At 42.7% G+C, this 22,900-nt stretch overlaps 1 protein-coding gene across 1 annotated transcript; it reads right to left on the bottom strand.

Annotated features, from left to right (window-relative positions):
* Nucleotides 1–4,609: 4,609 nt before the first annotated feature.
* On the bottom strand, nt 4,610–22,643 carry SLC46A3 (solute carrier family 46 member 3). Its single transcript, NM_001103303.2, is given in 6 exon segments — nt 4,610–5,838; nt 7,830–7,986; nt 12,829–12,912; nt 14,561–15,431; nt 21,299–21,512; nt 22,244–22,643. Coding segments are annotated over 5 exon segments (1,386 nt in total). The 5' UTR covers nt 21,488–21,512; nt 22,244–22,643; the 3' UTR covers nt 4,610–5,753.
* Between the last annotated feature and the right edge of the window lie 257 nt (nt 22,644–22,900).

The following is a 22,900-nucleotide window of genomic DNA, read 5'->3' as shown; positions in this document are numbered from 1 at the left end:
CTTCATGAGTAGATTCAGGATAAATGTTTTTGGCAAGAAGGCTGCAACGGTGATGTATGTACTTATGTGTCATACCAGGAGCCATATGAGGTCAGGTTGTCCCACTTATTGGTGTTACTAACTGCGATTGATTCGTTGACAAGTGGTGGCTGCCAGAGCTCTCCATTGTAATATTATAGTTTTCCTTTTGTAATTAATAATAATTAATATTAGGTGAAGTAATAGTTTGAGACCCCATGTATGTCCTGTTCCTCAAGAATCTTTGACCCAGAGGTTTTAGCATCCATGAAAAATCTTTGTCTCAATCATTTATAACATGGTCACTGGGGACAGGAAAGGACTGAAAAATTGTGATCTTATTATTTCTTCTGCATTTATTGGTTGACAAATTTTGTAAGGCCAGTTTTCCCACCCCACCCCCATCCCAATTTCTCCTCCTCTTTAAGGTATGCTTATAGACTCATGGATTCTTACTTAATGTTTTATAATCCATTTCTATCATTCTTTTTCTTACAGCCCTAAATCAAATCATTTTAATTAATACATAGACTTTCCATTTGAACAGAAAATTACATTGGTGTTAAAGTGCTCTATTTAATTTTTAGCATTACTAATGAATGTTATTTCACAAAATATTGAATATACTTGAGACACATTAGTGATCATAATCATAGTTATCATAGAAGTTATGACCAAAGGATCCCTGTTAGCCACAGGGAAATATGCTACCCTTAATCCCATTTGCGTCTCGCCCAATCCTGATCACATGAGAAAGTCACAAGATCAGAACAAGAAGCAGAGCCAGAGCCTTCCTCCCCTTGGCATTGTGGCTTAAAAGAGTCACTACAGGGACTTCGCTGATGGTCCAGTGGTTAAGAATTTGCCATGCAATGCAGGGGATGCAGGTTTGATCCCTGGCTGGGGAACTAAGGTCCCACATGCTGCTGGTTAACTGAGCTCATGCCCCACAACCAGAAATCCCACAGGAGCCAGTGAAGATCCCAAGAGCCACAACTAAATGAGACCTGGTGCAGCCAAACAAACAAAAATTTTTTTAAGTAGGCATTATATTAAAAAGCAGAGACATTGCTTTTCTGACAAAGATCCATCTAGTCAAAGCTATGGCTTTTCCATTGGTCACGTATGGATGGGAGAGTTGGACTATAAAGAAAGCTGAGCACCGAAGAATTGATGCTTTTGAACTGTGGTGTTGGAGAAGACTCTTGAGAGTCCCTTGGACTGTGAGGAGATCAAACCAGTCCATCCTAAAGGAAATCAGTCTTGACTATTCATTGGAAGGACTGATGGTGAAGCTGAAGCTCCAATACTTTGGCCACCTGATGCGAAGAACTGACTCCTCGTAAAAGCCCCTGATGCTGGGCAAGATTGAAGGCGGGAGGAGAAGGGGATGATAGAAGATGAGATGGTTGGATGGCATCACCGATTCACTGGACATGAATTTGAGCAAGCTCTGGAAGTTGGTGATGGACAGGGAAGACTGGCATGCTGCAGTCTATGGGGTCGCAAAGAGTTGGACACAACTGAGCAACTGAACTGAACTGAGCATTATATTATGAAAATTTAACAGAAGACACAGGAAACTAATAACACCCAAGAAGCTTTGCATCATTCTTCTTTTTACATTTTTTATTATGGAAAATTTCAAACACCTGAAAGTGGATGGAAAAATACAACATAATCTCATGTTTCTCTCATCTAACTTCCAGAATTTATCCTTGGCCAATTTTATTTCATCTGTTTTTTTTACCCACATTCCCCTCAAGATTATTTTGAAAGAAATTCCAGATATAATTTATAGGCATAAATATTTCAGTTTATAAAGCTAAACATAACCAAAATACTATCATTATCATACTTACGTTAATAATAATTCCTTACAGTTAAATATCAGTCAGTATTCAGATTTTCGAAGGTCCAAAAAGTTGTCATAATTTTCTTTAAGCTGTTTTGTTTGAATCAGATCCAAGTAACTTACACACAAGTGATTGGCTCTTGTGTCAACTGTTTCATGATTTATGGTTCTATCTCCTGGTTTTCTTGCTGTTTCTTGAAGAAACCAAGTTGTTTGTTCTCTGGTTTCCCACAGTCTAGTTTTCACTGTTTACATCTTTGTGGTGTAGATTAACACATCCTTCTCAACCCTGTATTTCCTGTAAATTGCTAGTTGAGTCTGTGAACTTGATCAGATTCAGATTCTGCTTCCTTATTTTGGGGAAGATCCCCTTATCAGTGCTACGTTCTTCCATAAAAAGACATTAATGCCTGGACTTCCCTAGTGGTCCATTGTTGAAGACTCCACCCTCCCATAGCAAGGGGCCTGGGTTTGAACCCTGGTCAGGGAACTAAATCTTGCATGCTGCAACTAAAAGCCCACATGCCACAGCTAAGACCTGGCACAGCCAAAAACTGATGTTCATACCTAATAGGCTCTCATTCTGTGATGTTTGTGGCCATTGATACAATGCATAGATCCACTTATTTGTGAGTATCTGCAAAATGGTAATTCTAAATCTGTCATTCATTTTTTTTTCAATCAGGATACTTCCTTTGAAGGAAACTTACTGTGACCTTCCATTTGGTTACCCAAGGACAGAGTTGATACAGGAAAGACAGGGAAAATGTGCTTTCTTCTTAATTTTATTTTTGTCCATTTTCAAAATAACAAGTTTTTGTTTCTGTAATACCCTGTCCAGAAACCAATTCATTTTTGTTGCTGTTGCCGGTATCACAATGAAGGTGCATATTGTTTAATCAGTGTTTGATTTGCTTTGGTTTGCTGGTTTGAACACAGAGCACGTTACCATTTTAGGGACTAAGCCTGGCTTTTGAAGCCTCTCTCTTCTGTCAATAAAATGAAAACTGAACACCTCCAGGGTTTGGCTTCAAGGGAAAGGTAGGCAAAGTCAGCACACAAATGCCATTTCTCTCAATTTCCCCACACTGTGCAGGATTTGTCTGTCTTATTCTGTGTGTCTGGCATCCACTGTCAATTCCTGAGAGACTTTGAACTCTGTGTTGTGTTGTCTGGGGGAGGTGGTGCCTGTTGTCTCTCTAAAATGCTAGGAGGGTCCACCTTTCTGCTCCTGGTGCCTCCTGGAGGCAGGCATGTGATCCCAGTCAGCTGATCAAACCTCAGTCCTGGACTTGGACTCCAGAGCGGGCCAGGAGGGGGACAGTGAGGCCACTCGTCACTGGTGGAGGCCATGCCCTTCGTGCTTCGTGCTGCATGATGGTAGCTGTGTTGCTGTGACTTTATCTCTGGAGCCTCCCGGTTCTTGGTTGTTTTCTGAACCGGAGCCTCGTTTAGGCTTTTTATTGGAGCTGTGAGCTCCTACTATCATTTCAGTAGATCCCTATGTGCTTAAATAAACAGTGCAAGTTGGCAAGTTGTTGCCTGCAGTTGGGATCTCTGGATGATTCAGTAATTGACGTTAGACAGTTGGTTTTGTAGGAGACACGTCTCCAGAGAACTGTGGGATTGGGGATGAATTATCTGACTGAGTGGGATTAGGCAGAGAGTCCAAGTAGGAAATCCAGCTGTCTCTGGCAGGCAGTTGTGAAATAGCTACCCCACCCGGTCACGTGAATTCATGTTGCACAATTTACAGCAAGGTTCTGGGCAACCAGAATATGAACTAGTCAGGATGGTGGGGTGGCTGCTCCTGCCTGCAGTGGAAAGTTTAAAGCAAGTAAACAGCACGTTCAAGTCTCCAAACTAACCTACTGAACCTAAAGAACATCATTTCTTATAGGTAGTGTGCATGTGTGTGTGTGTGTGTACACGCGTGCTCGTGCACTCAGTCATGTCTGACTCATCCAACTCTTTGTGACCCCCCCGGCCGTGGACTGTAGCCCACCAGGCTCCTCTGTCCATGGGATTCTCCAGGCAAGAATGCTGGAGTGGGTTGCCATTTCCTTTTCTAGGGGATCTTCCCAATGCAGGGATTGAACCCGGGTCTCCTGCATTGCAGGCTGATTCTTTACTGTCTGAGCCACCATGAACATTATTGAACATTATTGAGGTATAATTTACTTTGCAAGGTTATTAAGAGGATAAAATAAGTTGATATAGAAAGCACTTTGTAAACTGTAAAGTACTGTTTCTTTGTTTTTTTGGTTTGGGAAGAGCACTGAACAGGAAGTAAAACAAAAATCAATCAATCAATCTGAGAATAGCCCAGAAGACCTTAGCTAAACCTAAAAGGAATAGTCTTGGAAATAAGAATTTCTAGTATTTTAAAATATGAGTGTTATCGCTGGTCAAGCAATCATTGATTATCCTACAGGGAAAAACTGTAAGCAGTGCTATAAACAGGACTCTATCTGCTTTGAAGAGCTTACAAAGGAGTTAATCATCTAGGTGTACTTCAGGACATTTGTGTTATTACAAACGGAAACTTAGAAAATGGGAGATATTGAAGGACCCATAAAAGTACCATAAACCAATTTAAAATGCATATGGGTTAGCGCATTTTTCAATTTCTTTGCAAGGCTGGCTTCATGACTATGGCATATCATTGGTTAATCTCATACTGCATTAAATATATAGCTTAAAATGATTTTTTACAAGTGAAAACAAAATTCTGTGGTCACTGAATTCAACTTTTATTGAGGATATAATGAGGAATCAAACTGTCCCTGTCCTCAAGGGGCTCATTTGCAAGTAGGGGAACAAATTTTACAAGACAAGGGAAGACGCTGGGAGGGCAGTGCCCACAGAGAGCTTGGGGAGCCCTGAAGGGACTAGGGGGACGGTGGTGGTGGGGGGAGTAGAAATGTTTGGAAGCCACATGGAGAAAGCAGAAGCTTTGCCTTGGCTGAGACTTGAAAGTTTCAATGCAGGGAGGGAGGGAGGAAGGCCCAGTGGAACATTGCGTGCAGACAGGAGGCAGGAAAGGATGTGGTGTTTTCAGGGACCACGGAGGTCCCAGGATAGGAGTGTAAGGCAGTAGGAAATGGATTACTTTTCACAGAAATAAGGAATGAATATTGGCTCTATAAGCACTAATTAATTTACATCATGATTGGCTGTCTACTTGGTGTTTACATTTCTTTAGGAACTATTTGTATTCTTTTTTTTTTCCAGTGTTATGGAAATATTATAATTGATGAAACATATTAGGAAAAATGTAAACATATTCACTAAAGTGCTTCTCTCTTAAGGATTTTGCAGCTACTGAAAGGTTTGACTACCACTAACACCACTAACACCTAGATGAAACAAAGCATTACCAAGTAGAGGAGAATTATAAAGGCTTGAAACGTCTATAGTTTTCCGATCAGTGACTGACTCATCATAATTTTCAACAGTTATGCCTTCAAAATCTTTGAAGGAGATCAGAAATCCATTGTGCAGATGAAGAAACTGAAGCAAACAGGATTCTTCTTGGTGTCAATGTGAGAGACCAGAGTACATCAGGGAGATTATTGCTTTTGATCGTATCAAGTTTCTCAGACCGGTAAGTTTCAGTTTGTTTTGTAAATCCCAAAGTGGAAGGTGTTTTGAGATTTCTTCTTCTGTCTACTGGAAATATGTCACTTGATCTTCATAAAGTGCTCAGAGTGCTTGGTACTGTAAGAAGCTAGAGGAGGGACTCTTTCTCTGAGAGTTTAGAAGAAAGGACCGGCAGCATTGATTATTCATGAAGTCCTGATCACGGAGCTAATTTAGATCCTTCAGAAGTCAGAGCGTATGATATGTGCATTCGGATTTTTTTTTTAATCACAATTAATCATCTGTCCGAAGTGTCTTCGCTGGATTCTTCTTGTATAAGAAGGACATAGCTTCCCGTATTCCTGCTGACGTACTTGATAACACTGCCAAAGCAAATGAGACATTTAAAAACCTGTGATGAAGGCACTACATAAATAACCTGTGTTCTATCTTTTCTCTTGTTACATGATTTTTTAACAAATTATGCAAAGAAGGAGGGTACTGGTTATTTTGAATCTAGCAGACTTTTATGCATAGATTTCTGAAAATATTAATTAAAAAAACTACATGAGTTCTACCTCTTCCAGATTCCTAAGATGTCCATCTCCCACTGTCTACCCTGCGTAGTGCCCACAAAATATTATAAGCTATTAGTGAAGTTCATGTTTCATGCCTATAACTGAAACTTGGACAGAAGGCATCTAGACATAATTAAAATAGCAGGTAATTTTAATTTTAAAAATATTGAACAGATTTAAAAAGTAAAACTCAGAAGACCATCTGCATTTACATTAGAAGCATTATTAAAAGGATAACAACCTGTTATCTCTCTGCACTAATTTTTCCAGTTATAAAAGTAATATGTGTCCACCACAGAATATTTCTAAATATAATGAAGAATAAAATTTAAATGAGCCATTATTCTGCTTCCCATGTAATACAGTTCTCATAAAAGTCATTTTAACCATATGGATGCATTGTCATTTATTTAACCAATTCCTATCACCAGCCATTTTGGTCATTAAAATATTTTGCCATAATGAACTTTTTATATATAAATTTTTGACATTGCTGATCATTTCCTTAGGGTAAGATTCTAAGTGGAATCACTGGTTCAAATGCCATGAACTTTTGGGGGGAAACTTTTGATACGTGTTCATGAATTGCTTTCCAAAAATGATAATGCGGGATAACACTACTTCCAGCAAAGAACAAGGTTGCTGGTCTCATCAAGTGCTCACTGGCTCAGCATGGAGTTTTAGTATTGCCAATTCAACAGGTGAATAGCCTCCTTCTAAAAAGGTATCTGGTAAGAATAGCTTTTCATCACAGTTACAGAGGACTGGTAAATTCTACTGTTGTCCAGCCTCTACAGGTCTAAGTATCAGCGTTCCACTGAGAGAGACGTGCTGAGGTCCTACTCGGATAAGGCGCCTGCCCGCCCTTGAAGGAGTTAAGAGCCTGTGCGGACAGGCTCTGCTCTCCCTCCCTCACGGCCACAGCCCACGCGCTTGGGGGCGGGGGGCGGAGATCCCAGGCCCTGTGCCCCAGCTTACACCCCCCTTTCCTGTTCTCAGCTGCATGAGACGGGCAGGCCCAGCAGAGGCTGGTTGAAGGGCTCTTGGCTCAAGTCTTGGGCCCCACAGAACGTGTCAAGTATACTTGTTCGTGCGTTTTCACAACCACTTGCCTAGATGGCTTACACTTTTTGTTCATTGAAAGGCAGAGGAGGAAACATTATTTCTCACGAGTCTGTGCCTCTGGTCGTTTTATTCTATGTACTGTTCATAAATAGAATTCTGTATTTGGCATTTATTTGGATATTTACACTTAAAAAGGAAATCATTTAATAAGCCAACTCTCAGGAAAGGAAAGAGAATTCTTAATATCCAGTGCATTCTATCTGCTCTTATCATTTACCCAAGAATCTGTATTAAAGTATATTTTCTCAGAGCAATCTTTGACCTTCAGGGGATAATATACTATAGGAAATCATAGTTTGAATACATATATGTATATGTGAATATATATATTCTTAGAATATATATATGAATATATATATTGAATATACATATTGATATATATTCTTAAACACTAAATTCCTCAGTTGTTCATTTAAAGATAAGGGGTAGCTTCTCAGTGTCTCCGTCTAATCCAGTCTTTCTTCCTCCTAGTCCTGGAAGGCCATGCCACTATCTCTTTCTTCCTAAGTTTCCAACATTATTGACAGATGTCATAATGTCTAAAAGTTCTTGAGAAAAATACATTCTGAGGCAAAACTTCAACAGATCTGTGTTATTGTATCGGTGGAGTCAGGGAATTCGTTCAATCCATCTAGGCTTTGATAAAAGGATAAAAAAAAGTAATGACCTACCAGAGACTGATGGCTGGAATTAGTAATAAAACAGCGGAGAGCAGAAAGACAAAGCCTTTGCACCAAGCAACGGTGGCTGAATAAATTCCATTGAAAGTAGAAACCGCAGTGATCCCGCCAAGTGTTTCTAAGAAGGCAAGACAAGCAAACATGGTCCCTGTTTGGGGTCGGGGTGTGGAGGGAAAGAGAAAAGGCTGTTACAAAACAACAAGCAAAACTAACACAGAAAACCGCAAACACAGGGGCACTGCCTGGTGACGGAGGCAGTCACCCATTTTGTGGGTGAAGAAACTGAGGTCAAGAGTTCTCCTTGGACCTGACGAGAGAGGAGCTGCAATCAGTACTTCAAGATCCACGGGGCAAAGCTAAGAAGCACCAGCCGCTTAGGCGTGTGCAATCAGCTGTGTGTTTGCCCCGACCACAGCCTCAGACACAGAACCACCTGCCCCTGAGGTTCCAATCTCCCCCCCTGCCAGTCTTGGTCCCTGGGCTAATCTGTGACACAGTTGCGGGGCAGGATGGCTCCCTGTGGGCAACATCCAGGTCAGGTCAGATCTGACAAGAGTGACAAGCAAGGCAGAGAGATATAATCTTATCATATGTGCCTGCGTGCTAAGTCACTTCAGTCGTGTCCGACTCTTTGTGACCCCATGGACCGTAGCCCTCCAGCCTCCTCTGTCCATGGGATTCTCCACACAAGAATACTGGAGTGGGTTGCCATGCCCTCCTCCAGGGGATCTTCCCAACCCAGGGATCTTATGTCTCCTGCATTGGCAACCTGGTTCTTTACCACTAGCGCCACCTGGGAAGCCCTTGGGAATCTTATCACATGTTCTGCAATTTGAATTTGATCCCTTCCTCTAGAGTAACAAGAATATCAGTTACATCAGTTTCCTGTTTGACTCTTCCAGTAATTACATCACTGCCCTGTGCTCTAGTGAAGGTTATGCCATAGGCTGTTATTAAGTGATTCTCTAAAACATACTTTTCTGTCTTAACCTGCTTACAACTGTCTCCCCTCGGAGGGGACTCTGCTGTCCTTCCTGCTTGCTACACCCCAGGCATGGGAAAGGGCAGGTCTCGGAGCATGCTCAAGAAGACTGAAAATGGCTTCTGGGTCAGCTCAAGCTCACAGTCAGAGAAATGGTCCTTATTCCACAAGTTTTGAGTCCTGTCTGGAATCCAAGACCATGCTGACTGAAGAGTTAAACTGAAGAGGCAAACCTCCAAAAGACAGTTGAGCAACCTGACGCACTTTTCTTCCTCTTGGTCAAAGTTCACATCACTGTTCTCAGCCCTCAGCTTCAGTGGTATAAATTCCTACAGTTTCTGCAGATTCTTCTTTCTTTTTTAAGCTGCTGTATTTGTTCCCTACTTTGCCGAGTTTCCTTTTCCATGATAAGCTGTAATGCATTTTCCTTATAGACAGTGCTATTTATGTAAATGATTGTGCTTAATTGGACTGATAAGGAAGGAAAAAACAAGCTTGAGGACCACCTTTCACAGCTGGATTATAGTTTATGTGTCTAGCCTCTTCTTTTCCCCATGGTCTTGCTTTTTTAAACTGTGTATTGATTTTTGTCTATTTATATCTTCACTCTATTTTATACACATTCTGGTGTGTGTGTGTGAAGTTGCTTCAGTAATGTCCCACTCTTTGCAGCCCTGTGGACTGTAGCCCGTCGGGCCCCTCTCCATGGGATTTTCCAGGCAAGAGTACTAGAGTGGGTTGCCATTTCTTTCCTTCTCCAACATATTCTCATATATCGCTTCAGAGTCTTCATTGAACAACAGGACATATGTTCATAAAACAAAACTCTCTCTGCAGAATGCCAAGTTATCAGAGATGTGTCTTCTTTTGACCCCAGTGAAAGTTCTGCCCATGTCAAGTGCAATTTGCTTTGCTCAGTGCTGTGTCCCCAGGGTCTAGACGTGCTGGCACATGGTAGACATCTAATACGTACTTGTCAAGTGATTTGACAAAGGCTTCATTCAAGGGCACAGTTATCCATCATCATGTAGCATATGGACTTGGTGCCTCCATGATAATACAGGATTATACAGAATATTATGATATTTATGATAATACAGGAAGTCTCCTAGTTATCTAACTATGGCATTGTTTTATTTTATTTCTGATTCCTTGCTAAAGCCAGGGATGGTGCCATGGTGCTAATCCTATTACACAGTGGCTTGAGTCTTTTCTTGTTGGAAACTCGGTCAGGCTGTGCAAACAAACAGCTACCCTCTCAAGAAATAGCTCTAGCTTCTTGCTGCAACTCCCTGAGTAGTGCAACTTGTTTAATAGTTACCAAAGATAAATTGATTAAATAAAAGCGCAATGGAGTTTATTTTCTAAACTTAAAAAAAATCCAATAGATGTGAAAAGTCAAGTCTGTTTGTTTTTACTGGGTCCCATATATTAAAGTAGCTCAGCTGGTAGAGAATCTGCCTGCAACGTGGGAGACCTGCATTCGATCCCTGGGTTGGGAAGATCCCCTGAAGAAGGGTAAGGCCACCCAGTCCAGTATTCTGGCCTGGAGAGTTCCGTGGACTGTATAGTCCATGGGGTCACAAAAAGTTGGACATGACTGAGCGACTTTCACTTTCACATTCATGTATTAATAGAATTTCAAGGAGTACCCAGATGACAAAGAGGGAGTCCAGGGTGCTCTAGCAATGAACTTCATAGCTGTATGGAGCACAGAGATTTCAAAATAATTAGCAAAAGTCAGTTTCCTCCTCTTTTTTACATAAGGTATTATAATAGAGATACGGTGAAGCACCTGAAAACCTCTGTAGCACTTCCCTTCTCAGATTATTTTAAGGTGCCTAATGTTTTAACAAAAATATCCATTTTTAGAAGTAATGAAGGATGGAAGTACATTCGCTTTCATACATTTCAATACCACCAGAAGCATTTCTTCATTTGCAGCTAAGAACAAAATGACTCTACTATCCTGGAGCAATGGAATCACAAGGAATTGATAAAATTATTTTAACTCATAATAAGACATGCCAAAATGCAAACTACACCTTTTGAAATGTCACTGTATTTAATAATATGAAACCACGTCTTAAAAGAGTTGATACATAAACCAAGCTAAACTAAACCAAAGTAAATAATACATTTTGACAAGTCTATTGTAGTTCTAAGTCAAAGAAGGTTGATATTTCTTTTGTTTCCTGAACAGCTTTATTGAGATATAATTCACATAATATAAAACTCACCCTTTTAAATTGTACAGTTCAATGGTTCTTCTATGTTCACAGAAACTGGGCAACCATCACCACCATCTAATTTTAGGACATTTTCATCTTCCCGAAAGACTCTTTGTGCCCATTATCGGTCACTCCCTTTTCTCTAGTTCGTAGGGAAGCACTGGTGGAATTTCTGTCTCCATGAATTTGCCTATTCTGGAAATTTTGTGTAAAATGGAATCATATTTATATAATAATGTGTGGCCTTTTGTGACCAGCTTCTTTCATTTAGCATAATGATTTCAAGGTTCATTCCTGTTGTAATGTGTATCATGACTTCATTTCTTTTTATTGTGAAGTCATATTCTGTGAGCCAGATACACCTCATTCTGCTTACGTATTCACCAATTCATGGACATTTGCATTGTTTGTGCTTCTTGGCTATTATAAATAATCCTGCTATGAACATTTGTGTGCAAGATTTTGTGTGAACATATGTTTTCATTTCTCTTCAGGGTATACCTGGGAATGGAATTGCTGAGTCATACAGTAACTCTATTTAACTTTATCAGGAGCTATCAAACTGTTTTGTTAAATGGCCGCATCATTTTAGATGATTTTCTCACCAGCAGAGCATGAGGGTTCCAGCTTTTCCACATCCTCATCAACACTTCTTACGGTCTGTCTTTTTCATTTCACCCATCCCAGTGGGTCTCAGTGTGGTTCCGATTTGCATTTCCCGGATGGCTAATGGTGTTGATAATTTTTCATGTGTTTGTTTGCCATTTGTACGTCTTCTCTGTAGATGTCCGTTCAAATCCTTCTCCCGTTTCTTAATTGGATCATCTTTTTATTGCTGAGTTTTAGTATATATTTGGTGGCTCAGAGGTTAAATGCCTGGAATGCGGGAGACCCAGGTTTGATCCCTGGGTGGGGAAGATCCCCTGGAGAAGGAAATGGCAACCCACTCCAGTACTCTTGCCTGGAGAATCCCATGGAGGGAGGAGCCTGGTAGGCTACAGTCCATGGGGTCGCAAAGAGTCAGACGTGACTGAGCGACTTCACTTCACTTCACTTAGTATATTTTGGACACAAGTTCCTTATCAGACATATGATTTGCAAGTATCAATATATTTTACCATTCAGTGGGCTGTCCTTTCACTTCCCTTTTTTTTTTTTTTCTCTCTCTCTTTCTTTTTTATTTTTTAAAGTATGGAAGTATGGTAAAACATTTACAGGAGACTTAGAAAATACAGAACAAAGTTACATATTCTTTTCACTTTCCTGATGGTGTCCTTTGAAGTATAAAAATTTTTAATTTGGAAAAAGTCTAATTTATCTGTTTTGTTGTTGTTGTGCTTTTGGTGTTGTATCTAAGAAACCATTACATAATTCAAGGGAGCAGCTAGGTTTTTACATACTGTAGTTTTTATATTCCTAAGTGATTTTCCAATTACTCTGCATCACACAATCAACAAACATCTGTGTGAATATACAGCTACATCTTATGCGTGGAAAAGAATCCAGAAATATATTTTTAAATGTATTGAATTATGCAATCTTCTGCAGTGGGGCGGGGCATGTCCAGAGCAAGCCCTCTGCAGCACCAGGCCCTGGGCAGGGGCTCCCTTGCCTGAATATCAGCTCTTCCTAACACAGACCTTACTGCTTGATTCAAAAGGAGTTCTGTGCAGGAAAAGGGCTGAGAATATTCTGAAGAAACAAACACCGATTGTACACATCTATGAGGTGGTACAGATTATAGAGTCATTCTGTTTCTTGAGCAAAGTAGACTCACCTTGCTCAGTAGAATGAACCACTTTTGATATCATGGACCGTAGAACAGAGAGCGGCATGACAGTGAAGAGAAACGGCAGCCTGACTGTGAGAGGAAGAGATAACAATTAACTGGGTCGATCGGAAAACTCAGGGTCAGTTTTAAGCCTGAAACAGTTTCCCTCTAAATAGTTCATTTTCTCTAAGCATCCTGCTTCATTGCTTCTAATGACTGAATTAATTAATGGAAGAATTCTGCTTAATAAAGGAAGATAGACAATGGTCAGGTCAGTTTAAGATGAGTTTACTTTCTGCAGATGTAGAAAACAAACTTAGGGTTCCTGGGGGTAAGGGGAGAGAAGAAGGAGGAACTGGGAGATTGGGACTGACACATACACACTACTAGATATAAAATAGATAACTAATAAGGACCTGCTGTAGAGCACAGGGAACTCCACTCAACACTGTAATGGCCTCTATGGGAAAACAATCTAAAAAAGAGTGGGTATATGTATGTATTTGTATCACAGATTCACAATAAGCTTTTTGTTTGGTAATAAGTTTTTTGTTTGTTTTCTGGTTTTGCTCTTTCAGACTCGGCATTTTTGGTGCTAGAATTCTTTTATTGATCTGCTCATTGGCAAACTGATTCCTTATCTTCTTGGTTGTTCATCTTTGTGGCTGAAAAATTTCAGGAATGCAAATTGCCTCTGTTCTTAAATTCTGACCCTTAAGAGTCAGTAGCATTTTTCATTATAAGATAAAACAGTTTTATTACATTTGCAGATCACTGTAAAGTTCTCACATGTATTAACTGACTTTGGCCTTCGCAATTCCAAGGGAGACGGGGAGAGGGACCTGTCCTTTTCTGAACTCTTGGCATTGTGCTAAGTGATTTATAGTTATCTCTTCTAATATTGGTGACAATCCTCTGAATCAAGCACCACGATGCCCATTTTAGAGATTAAAAAATAAGGGCTCAGAGCAGTTTAGTAACTAGCCTAAGATCACCTGGCTCTGCAGATGGCAATTAAGCCCAATTCTGCTTGGTCATACTGCCTTCCTGCAGGGTAGCAAGAGGTTAATACTGCCTTTGTAGAAAAAGACTAAATGGACCTCTCCTGAGGTCTTACTTTACAGATCCTTTAACCTTTACAAGTGCAGTATTTTCACTCAAGCCTTACAAAAACCACTGATGGGGTGCAGGTAGTTAAGGAAACAGTCCAGCTTGCCAGAATGTGATTCATCAAAAGTCAATTCATGAAATGACCAATTTGCTGAAATTTCAATTTGCAAAGCCTTTTTGAATACATCCAGACGAGATCGGGCATGTTCAGGGTGGTATGGTCATAGGCTTGAATATATTCAATAAACATTTTTCTTATAAATCTTTTGAGCATCCTTTACATAATAGTCTTATATTTTTTAAATTTAAAGTAGCCTTCTTAGTAGTGCTTTAAGAAATATTTTAAGTTGGTGAATGTTATATTGAAGAACTGATTCACAAGAAGAAGTTTCCTCAAGACAATTTTTGGGCAAATATGCAAATTTAGAAAATTGTGGTTATTAAAAAAATTTTAAGTCAGTTGTTTTTCAGCCTCTGGCAAATTTGCTTTTAACAAATTACCTTTAATTAAACTAGAATACATTAAATAGAGAATTTTGTATTAAAGTTTCTCAACCATCAGACTGCATTCATTTTATATAAACATCAAATACGAAATTCTAGGATACACTTGTAACTCGTAACTTACCTAAAAACATCATCAATGTTGTTCTGGCAAAAGCAGTCATAGCCATGCCCACCATGGTGGTAAAAGTTCCTATGAAGGCCATGTGAATATCTTCCATACAGTAAGAAAAAAGCCATATTCCTAGGAAACTGCTGAAAAAAGTGACACTACCCAAAGCTGATCCGTAACCTATTAAAACTTCATCCCAGCAGAGTGGCGAATCCAGTTCATAAAGGACAAAAATGGGGGAAACACCAATGGTCACGAAAAAGTAAGTGATCATCGTGAAAAGCAACAAACAGCACAAAGACCGTTGCTCACCAGAAGCATTTTTAAAAAGCATGTACGTTCAGTGAAATAGGTTTTTAAAGGTTTCGGTCCACGATACAGAAATATTCTGAGATGAAGACTCTTTCATCGAATCCTCAAGAAAAAGTAAAATATAAATCAAGTTCACAAAAAGAGCCACGGTAACAATTAAAAAGGACCACACAAAACCTAACCCTCTAATAAAATAGCCAGAAGACAATCCTGTTAATCCACTAACAACTCCAAACAGGAAGTCAATTATGGCAATTCGAATCGTTCTTTGTTTCTTTTCTTTACATTGATCAACTATGTAGGCAAAAGAAGCTCCCAGAAATGTGGTGTAATTGCCAAAAAGTGCACCAATGAAGGTGGATGCAATCAGAAGCTGGATTGGAAGGGCAAAATAGGAGAGCAGACAGAGCCAAGCGCTGTTGGCAAGAGCGCCGACAGAAGACAAAATCAGAGGGAACTTCCTTCCTCCATGGTCACTGTGCGACAGAAACACGAACGTAGACACGAGACCAGGAATTAACCCACTTATGTCCATCTCCAGGTTAAAAAGAGACACCTTTTTCTGGACTTCCTGCAAAGAAAAAGAAGACAAAGTGTTTACAGAGGTTTTTACAATGTGCCTGGAAATATTTTGGTATAGACTTTTGACAAATCAAGCAAGAGCTGGTAAGTCAGGGATGGGGAATTTATAGTGCATGAGTTTTTTGTTTTTTAAAAATATTTATTTGTTTGGTTGCCCTGGGTCTTAGTTGTGGCAAGCTGAATCTTTGATCTTTGTTGTACCACGTGAACTCTTAGTTGCAGGTCCCCCAGCATTGGGCAAGAAGTCTCAGCCACTGGACCATGAGGGAAGCTCTCAACTTGAATCTTTATCCAGTTTACAATGCAAAGATCAAGAGCTGATATAATCATCAATGCTCAGTCATAATGTTCAAGCTCCACAGTGGAGACATTGACCCATAAAAATAAAATGTGTGTATTAGTGTATGTCTGACTCACATCAAGGATTCACAGAGCTCAAGGCCTCAGGACTGGCCATGTAATGACTTCTCTTTCTTCTGTGGACTTCCCTGATAGCTCATCTGGTAAAGAATCTGCCTGCAATGCAGGAGGCCCCGGTTCAATTCCTGGCTTGGGAATATCCCCTGCAGAAGGGATAGGCTACCCATTCCAGTATTCTTGGGCTTCCCTTGTGGCTCAGCTGGTAAAAAAATCCACCTGCAGTATGGGAGGCCTGGGTTCAATCCCTGGGTTGGGAAGATCCCCTAGAGAAGGGAAAGGTTGCCAGTCCAATATTTTGGCCTGAAGAATTCCACGGACTGGGGTCTCAAAGAGTCAGACACGACTGAGCAAATTTCATTTTCTTTCACTTTCTTCTGTGGACAGTTCGCCCTAAGAGATTGCGTTCTAAAGGAAAAAGGATACCTTTTCCCATGATACATCTTTCTGTCTACGCTAAGGGAATGAATATCACATGTAAGTGTCATATTTGACAGACTTTTATTTAGGCAGAGCTCAGTTGTCCTTTTTACATGTGTCTCCACAAGTATTCCTTTATTTACTAAAAATTAAGATAAAACCCAAAGAAGAGTTCTGTATTGACAAAAGACGGTAGTGTGCCATGAACTAAGGAGTGAGATGAACTCCGCTTTCCTGAGGCTGACACAATTATGAGCACACAGATTGGCGGACACGACCATCATTGCACTAGTTATTTAATGTAAAGAACTTGGGGTGATTTAAAAGCATTGTCTTCTTGCCTCTTCTCTGTATTTCCCAAACTTTATATTAAGACTGGGTGCCATTTTTATAATGGTGATGACTAAACTCAGTTTAAAGGCTTTCCACATGGCACCAGTGGTAAAGAACCCACTTGCCATATGTCTCATTGGCAGGGCAAGATCAGAAACAGGTTCAGTCCCAGGGCCAGGAAGATCCCCTGGAGGAGGGCATGGCAACCCACTCCAGTATTCTTATGTGGAGAATTCCATGGACAGAGGAGCCTGGCGGGCTACAGTCCATGGGGTTGCAAAGAATTGGACACAACTGAAGTGCTTTAGCACACATGCAAACTCATTTAAAAAAATGTATTCATGTCATATTTAGAAGGCACCCTAAAACCCTGATGAACCACAAAAATATCAGATACTGAATTAATTTTTAAATAGTGAGCCTATTTTTATTTTTATATATTTATACAATTCAAGCCATTCTGTATTGCCAAAACTTGAGTCATCTTTGCTTCTAACCTTTCCCTTCGTCCATGTCCACCAGCACAATCTATCCTGCCCTCCCCTCCTCCCCGCCCCAGTCTTTCTCATGCCTTTATCTTCTTGATGGTCCCATAGTTGCCATGCGAACAACTCCCATTGGTTTTCCTCTCCACTACTCTGGCATCTCACTGGTCTCTTTACTCAGTTCACGTGTAACTTATCACTTATCAGATCACTTGCAGATCACAGACCCGGATGCTGGGCACATCTCCCAGAGCACGCTGTCAGTGTGTCTCTCACCTCTCAAAGCTGCAGTGTCTCCCCAGCCTGCCTGAGAAAAGTCCACGCTCCTTGGCCTGGTACCTGGGGTCCCCGAGATGTGGCCTGGCCTCACTCCTCTGTATCATGCCCACTCACTCCCAGTACAGTCTATGTTCCAGGCACCATCCACAGTCAGTCCTGCTTGGATTTCCCTGAAATTCCCAAACCCATGTCATTACTCCTCCTTCCAAAGCTTGTCACACAACAGTTATCATCCCCTAGCTGTACTTTCTGTGTATGATTAAGAGCTTGAGCTTTGGAGTCAGAGGAACCTTGATTCCATCCAGTCGGTTCTGTACATAGCAGTTTTGGGTGATCTTTATGGCTGATTTGAGCTGTAGTATACAACAGTGTAAAAAACAAAAAATAAAAAAAAATTTTTTTAATTAAACAGAAGAACAGAAGACAGTCCTGTTAATCCACTGACAATTCCAAACAGGAAGTCAATTATGGCAATTTGAATCATTCTTTCCTACTTTTCTTAACATTGATCAACTATGTAGGCAAAAGGGACTCCTGGAAGTGTGGTATAACCGCTAAAAAGTGCACCAAGGAAGATAGACGCACATCAGCTCACGTCACTCCTCTCATCATGAGCACGTCGGCTCATGTCACAGTCCCTCAACGACTTTCCTTCCACTGGAGTAAATGCAAACTCCTTGCAGGTGGTGGTGGGGGGTGGGGGGCAGCCCCCCAGCACAGACTCTGTAAACCTCCAGGCTACTTGCTGTTCTCTCAGCTTGATCAATCTGCACACAGCTTACTTCCTTAATTCAGAACCACCTCCTCAGAGAGACCTTCCCTGACCATCATTCCAACTAAAGCAATCCCACTGACCCCCACCCAACGCTCCAGCCCCTCATTCTGCTGTTTTTCTCCCTAGAGACCCACCACCCCTTGACAGGACATGATATGTTACTCTGGGTGTGCATTGCATGACCTCTCTACTCCAACCTAAGCTCCCAGGGCAGGTGTGGAACCTTGTTCTTTCACCACAGGATCACCGGCTCCAAGAACAGTGCTTCCAGGTACTCAGTAGTCAGATGGATGACATGAATGAACCATCAAGTAAAGCAGGAGTCTGTAACTTGCTGTGTGTGAACCTGATCAAATTACTTAACTCCAGAGCTTCTTCATCTGACGAGAGAGGGAATGTCAACAGTCCCAATCTCGCAGGCTGCCAGGAGACTTAAAATTAAATATAAGGTGCTCCACACAGGGCCCTCGTACAGTCAGTGCTAAATCACTCTTGCCTGTTTTATGTCTATACTAGAATAAATTTCTTGAGCACATCTTGGTACCTCCTACAGACATAGGAGCCATCAAGTAAATATTTATTGAATAAACAAACAAGTGAAACAGTTATCTTTTCATCAACTCCTCAACAAGATGTTCCAATTTGGGGTTCTCCTCCCTTTTCCACGCCTCCTCCTATGTCCTGGTCTCCTCTCCTTTCTATCAACTGTCATTTCAACCCAGTCTTTTACACAGGCTGCTCTCATCTGCAACCCATGTTTTGAAATGCAGATTTTAACAAAGCAAACTCAAAGCATCTGTCAACCATAAATGTTGAGACAGAAGAAATCCTTGTGTGTCTGTATGCTTTAAACTCTGGAGAATTATAATTATATGTCATATAAGGGTAGATGATGGAAATCAGAGTGAAAAAAAAGCTATTTCCTATACAAGATGGAACAGAATAACAATGTACTGAGACAGGAGAAACTAAGGAAGGTACTGTCAGTTTTAAGGAAGTCACAATTTCATAGGCTAAAATGTATATATTAATTTCAGTTGAGTAGAAAATACTCCTTATCTGCTGGTAACAAGGGACTCTGTTAGTTATTAAAAGGTTTATACACGAATTCTTGGGCGAGAACAATTTCATGATCTGCTGGGTAACCTGAAATTGTCCCCTCCAAGTTTAGAGGTTTGTCTCTTATTTTTAGGGATAAGAGCAGTCCACAAACCTCTCAACTTGCATGTGGCCAGAACACACCTAGGGAGCTGGGCACTGAGACAGCCACTCAGGAAACGGGCAACATGTGTTCTTGGATTTAAAGAGGGGAGAATATTCTCTGAAAAGCTGAACAGGGCCAGGGAGGGGCCCAGAAGGAAGTGCTCTTTGGTCCTAAGGTGCAGGTGGTGAGGAGGTTGCCACACCCCGTCCCAGTTGTGGGCGGGGTGGTATCCAGTTCCCCAGTTTGAGAAAAAGCACCTAAAGCTCCAGTGCACTGACTATGAACCAAGGCATCCGGGGCAATGGGCTCTCCCGACTATTAATTCAATGAAACCACACCGGGGCAATGGGCTCTCCTGACTATTAATTCAATGAAACCACACTGGGGCAATGGGCTCTCCTGACTATTAATTCAATGAAACCACAGTCAGTCAGTGAAAAAGTTTGGCAAAAATCTTCAAAATGAGACCACTGCTCTGGGCAGTGAGGGGCTTTCAGCAGCTGGGCCAGGCGGCAAGGGGGGCCAGTACTCATGACCACACAGTCACAGAGGTCACCGCGGCAGCTGGACCGAGGCCTGTCTCCCCTCAGCTGGAGGGCCAGGGCAGAAGACTTTTCAGACACTTGAGTCCTCTCCTCCTCCATCCCCCGCTCTGCTCCCAGGGCTCCGGTGAAGGAACACACAGAATCAAATGCAGAGACTGATGAGACTCGAAACTTCTCACTCCCTGGCAATGACACCCATGTAACAGGAAACATTCTTTTTTGTTTGTTTGTTGGCCTTGGCATGCGGAACTTCCCCGACCAGGGATCGAACCTGTGACCCCCACAGTGAAACACACAGAATCTTAACCACTGGACCACCAGGGAAGTCCAAAGAAACATTCTTGAAGGGAGACAAAACCAAGAAGAGAGATCCTTGGCCCTTCTGTTTTTATGACCTCCTTCTAGGCCAGAAATTTGATATCCACATGGCTGTTCGGAAATAATCTCTTTTTCTCTGAGGGTGCAGGTGACCCAGAGTCCCTTGATGGTTTTTTCCTCTTTCGACTGGGGAGGCAGTGCCACTCTTTTGCCTCTCTTCCCAAGCAGAAGAATTCAAAGCTCCTAAGTGTGGTGGTTTTTCAGGCATTGTTGCTGGGGGCGGGGTGGGGCAGGGAATTCCCCAATCTGGCTGCTCTCTCCTTTGCATTTGGACATTGGCAGGCTCTGTTAAGAACTGCCTAAGAGAGCAGGAGACTGGCGGTGTCCCTCCTGGGGGTGGAGGGTGGTGGGGGAGAAGGACAGGCTCTGTGGTATCTGGCGGGACATTTTCATTGACCTTAGAACACAAGTGGGAGCTCTCGACCCACCACATCCCCATACAGATGCTCCTCAGCATTTGCGGGGGGGTGGTCAAAGCTGATTTGATAACACCAAATGGTGGATGGCACATGCCACCCATACCCCATGACAGACACTGGCCCGGGGCCCACAGTCTTCAGGGATGGGCTACGTTCTGGGGTCACCAAAAACTGGGTCAGGTGGGCAGTGGAAAGAGGTGGGGGGAGGGGACAAGGGAAAGGTAAGACCCATGTTTCACTCCACCTGTGTCCACCGAGCACTCATTCCAGCCTGCCCTGCCTGATTTTCAGGCTTTCTGTGGGGAAGGAGGAAAGAGGCAGCCACACAGGAGAGGAGACTGCACTGAAATCTTCTGAGAGAAAGGAGAAGAGCCAGAATCACAGGAGAAGAAAGGGGTTTTAAGGAGAAGAGGCAGATTAGAGGTGTCAGGGAGCTTCAAACAAAAAGAGAACTGAATAAAGGCTCTTGCTTTGGGACTTTGGGGTTTTAGGGTGACCCTTCAGAGATCAATGTATGATGAGAGCAGTATCCGCCTTCCTTTAAAACCCCGCTGCACATTCCTCTTTTATAGTACACTTTAGGGCTATTTTCATGTCTTACCTCCTGGAACGCAAAAATCGGGCTGCTTTTGTTCTTTGCACACTCAGAAGTATTGCTCTCAAGTGCAATGCTGTAGTTGCCCGTTTCCTCCCATATCCTCCTGTACACATATTGTGTCGTCAGTGGGCTGTTCAGAGTCACAGCGAATACACTAAGGCAAATGACAGGTTCTACAAATGGAATCTTCATCTTGCTTGGGTAGAGAGCTGGAGTTCTATTAAAGAGAAAAGGAGAAAATCAGTTGTACTCCTATAGGATAGGCTAGGTTTTCAACGATGGGGAAGTTAGGGGTATTTTGTGGCGTAAACAAGCACACTAGGGAACAGAAAGCAGTAAGCACTTCTGAAGAAAATAACTTTTCAGTACTCAGTAAACCTGAGACTGTCATACTTCTCATTTCTAAGAGTTGGACCTTTAAGGACTCAGGATGATTAACTTGGACCTTTAAGAACTCAAGGGACCTTTAAGGATCTTTAAGTATGTTAGTCACTCATCCCTATCCGACCCTTTGTGACCCCATGGACTGTAGCCCTCGAGGTTCCTCTGTCCATGGGATTTCCCAGGCAAGAGTACTGGAGTGGGTTGGCATTCCCTGCTCCAGGGAATCTTCTTGACCCAGGGATTGAACCTGGGTCTCCTGTATCCGCAGGCAGATTCTTTACCATCTGAGCCACCAGGGAAGTCCAAGGACCCTTAAGAAGATTCTTTAAAATAGTCTTAATAAGTTATCTCCCACTTGGGCAATCCAGTGATCACACTATAACTCCCACGTTATATACTGCCAGCTGGTTTTCATAAACGAAACAGTGAGGTTGCTCTTGGGACACGACAGTTACGTAATTGTTTATTATTGCTTTGGCTGCTGGTGAACAGCGGGCAGGAAGGGGGCCTTTAACGAAGCAGCTCCCAGTCGTAATGAGGGGTTGTTTCTTCTGTTTAACTCACCCCACGGTCACGGTCTTCCTGCCAGGCTGCTGGGCGCGGGTTTGACCATTGTCGGGGCCCGGAGTCTTGGGGGCTGTCTCCTTTTGGGGATGCCTGCCTGGAGCGCCTCCCGGGCAGCAGGTGCGCACGGAGGCTGGGTCTGCGCCGCCGCGCTGGGGCGGGAAGGGGAATGAAAGTCCGTTGAATTCGACCAAATGCACCTGCTCGGGAAACCTCAAGCCCTTATTTTAAAGCAAACCAAGATAGCGCCCTTCCGCGTCCAGGGGACAAGCTCTACAGTCCACCGCGTAGCCCTCGCTCGGCTCCGGCGCGGCCCTGCGTGCGATCTCGGTCCGGCGGGTCCCGGGGCCCGCGCGGGACAGCGGCTCCTGCGACCCCGGCCGGCAGTCCCTGAGTCCCCACCCCGGCCTGCGCGCGCAGTGACTCAGCGGCGCCGCCAGCCCCGGGGACGCGCCTCTGGGGTGCTAGTCCCCCCTTCACCCCCGCCGCCGGGGCGGGCACTGTCCTGATTTCCTGCGATTGGGCCCCGTGGCCAGCGCCCCCGTGGGGATTGGTCCGCTCCGACGCCACTCTCGAGCTCCCGCCCCCAGAGGCCCGCCCACCCCCGCGGGTCCCTCTCCAGCCCCCGCAGCCCCCCCGCAAGTTCAAGGACTGTGG

This window comes from Bos taurus, chromosome 12, assembly GCF_002263795.3.
Source record: "Bos taurus isolate L1 Dominette 01449 registration number 42190680 breed Hereford chromosome 12, ARS-UCD2.0, whole genome shotgun sequence".
NCBI classification, from domain to species: Eukaryota; Metazoa; Chordata; class Mammalia; order Artiodactyla; family Bovidae; genus Bos; species Bos taurus.
Note: the sequence above shows the minus strand (reverse complement) of the source record. Positions and strands in the feature narration are given on the sequence as shown.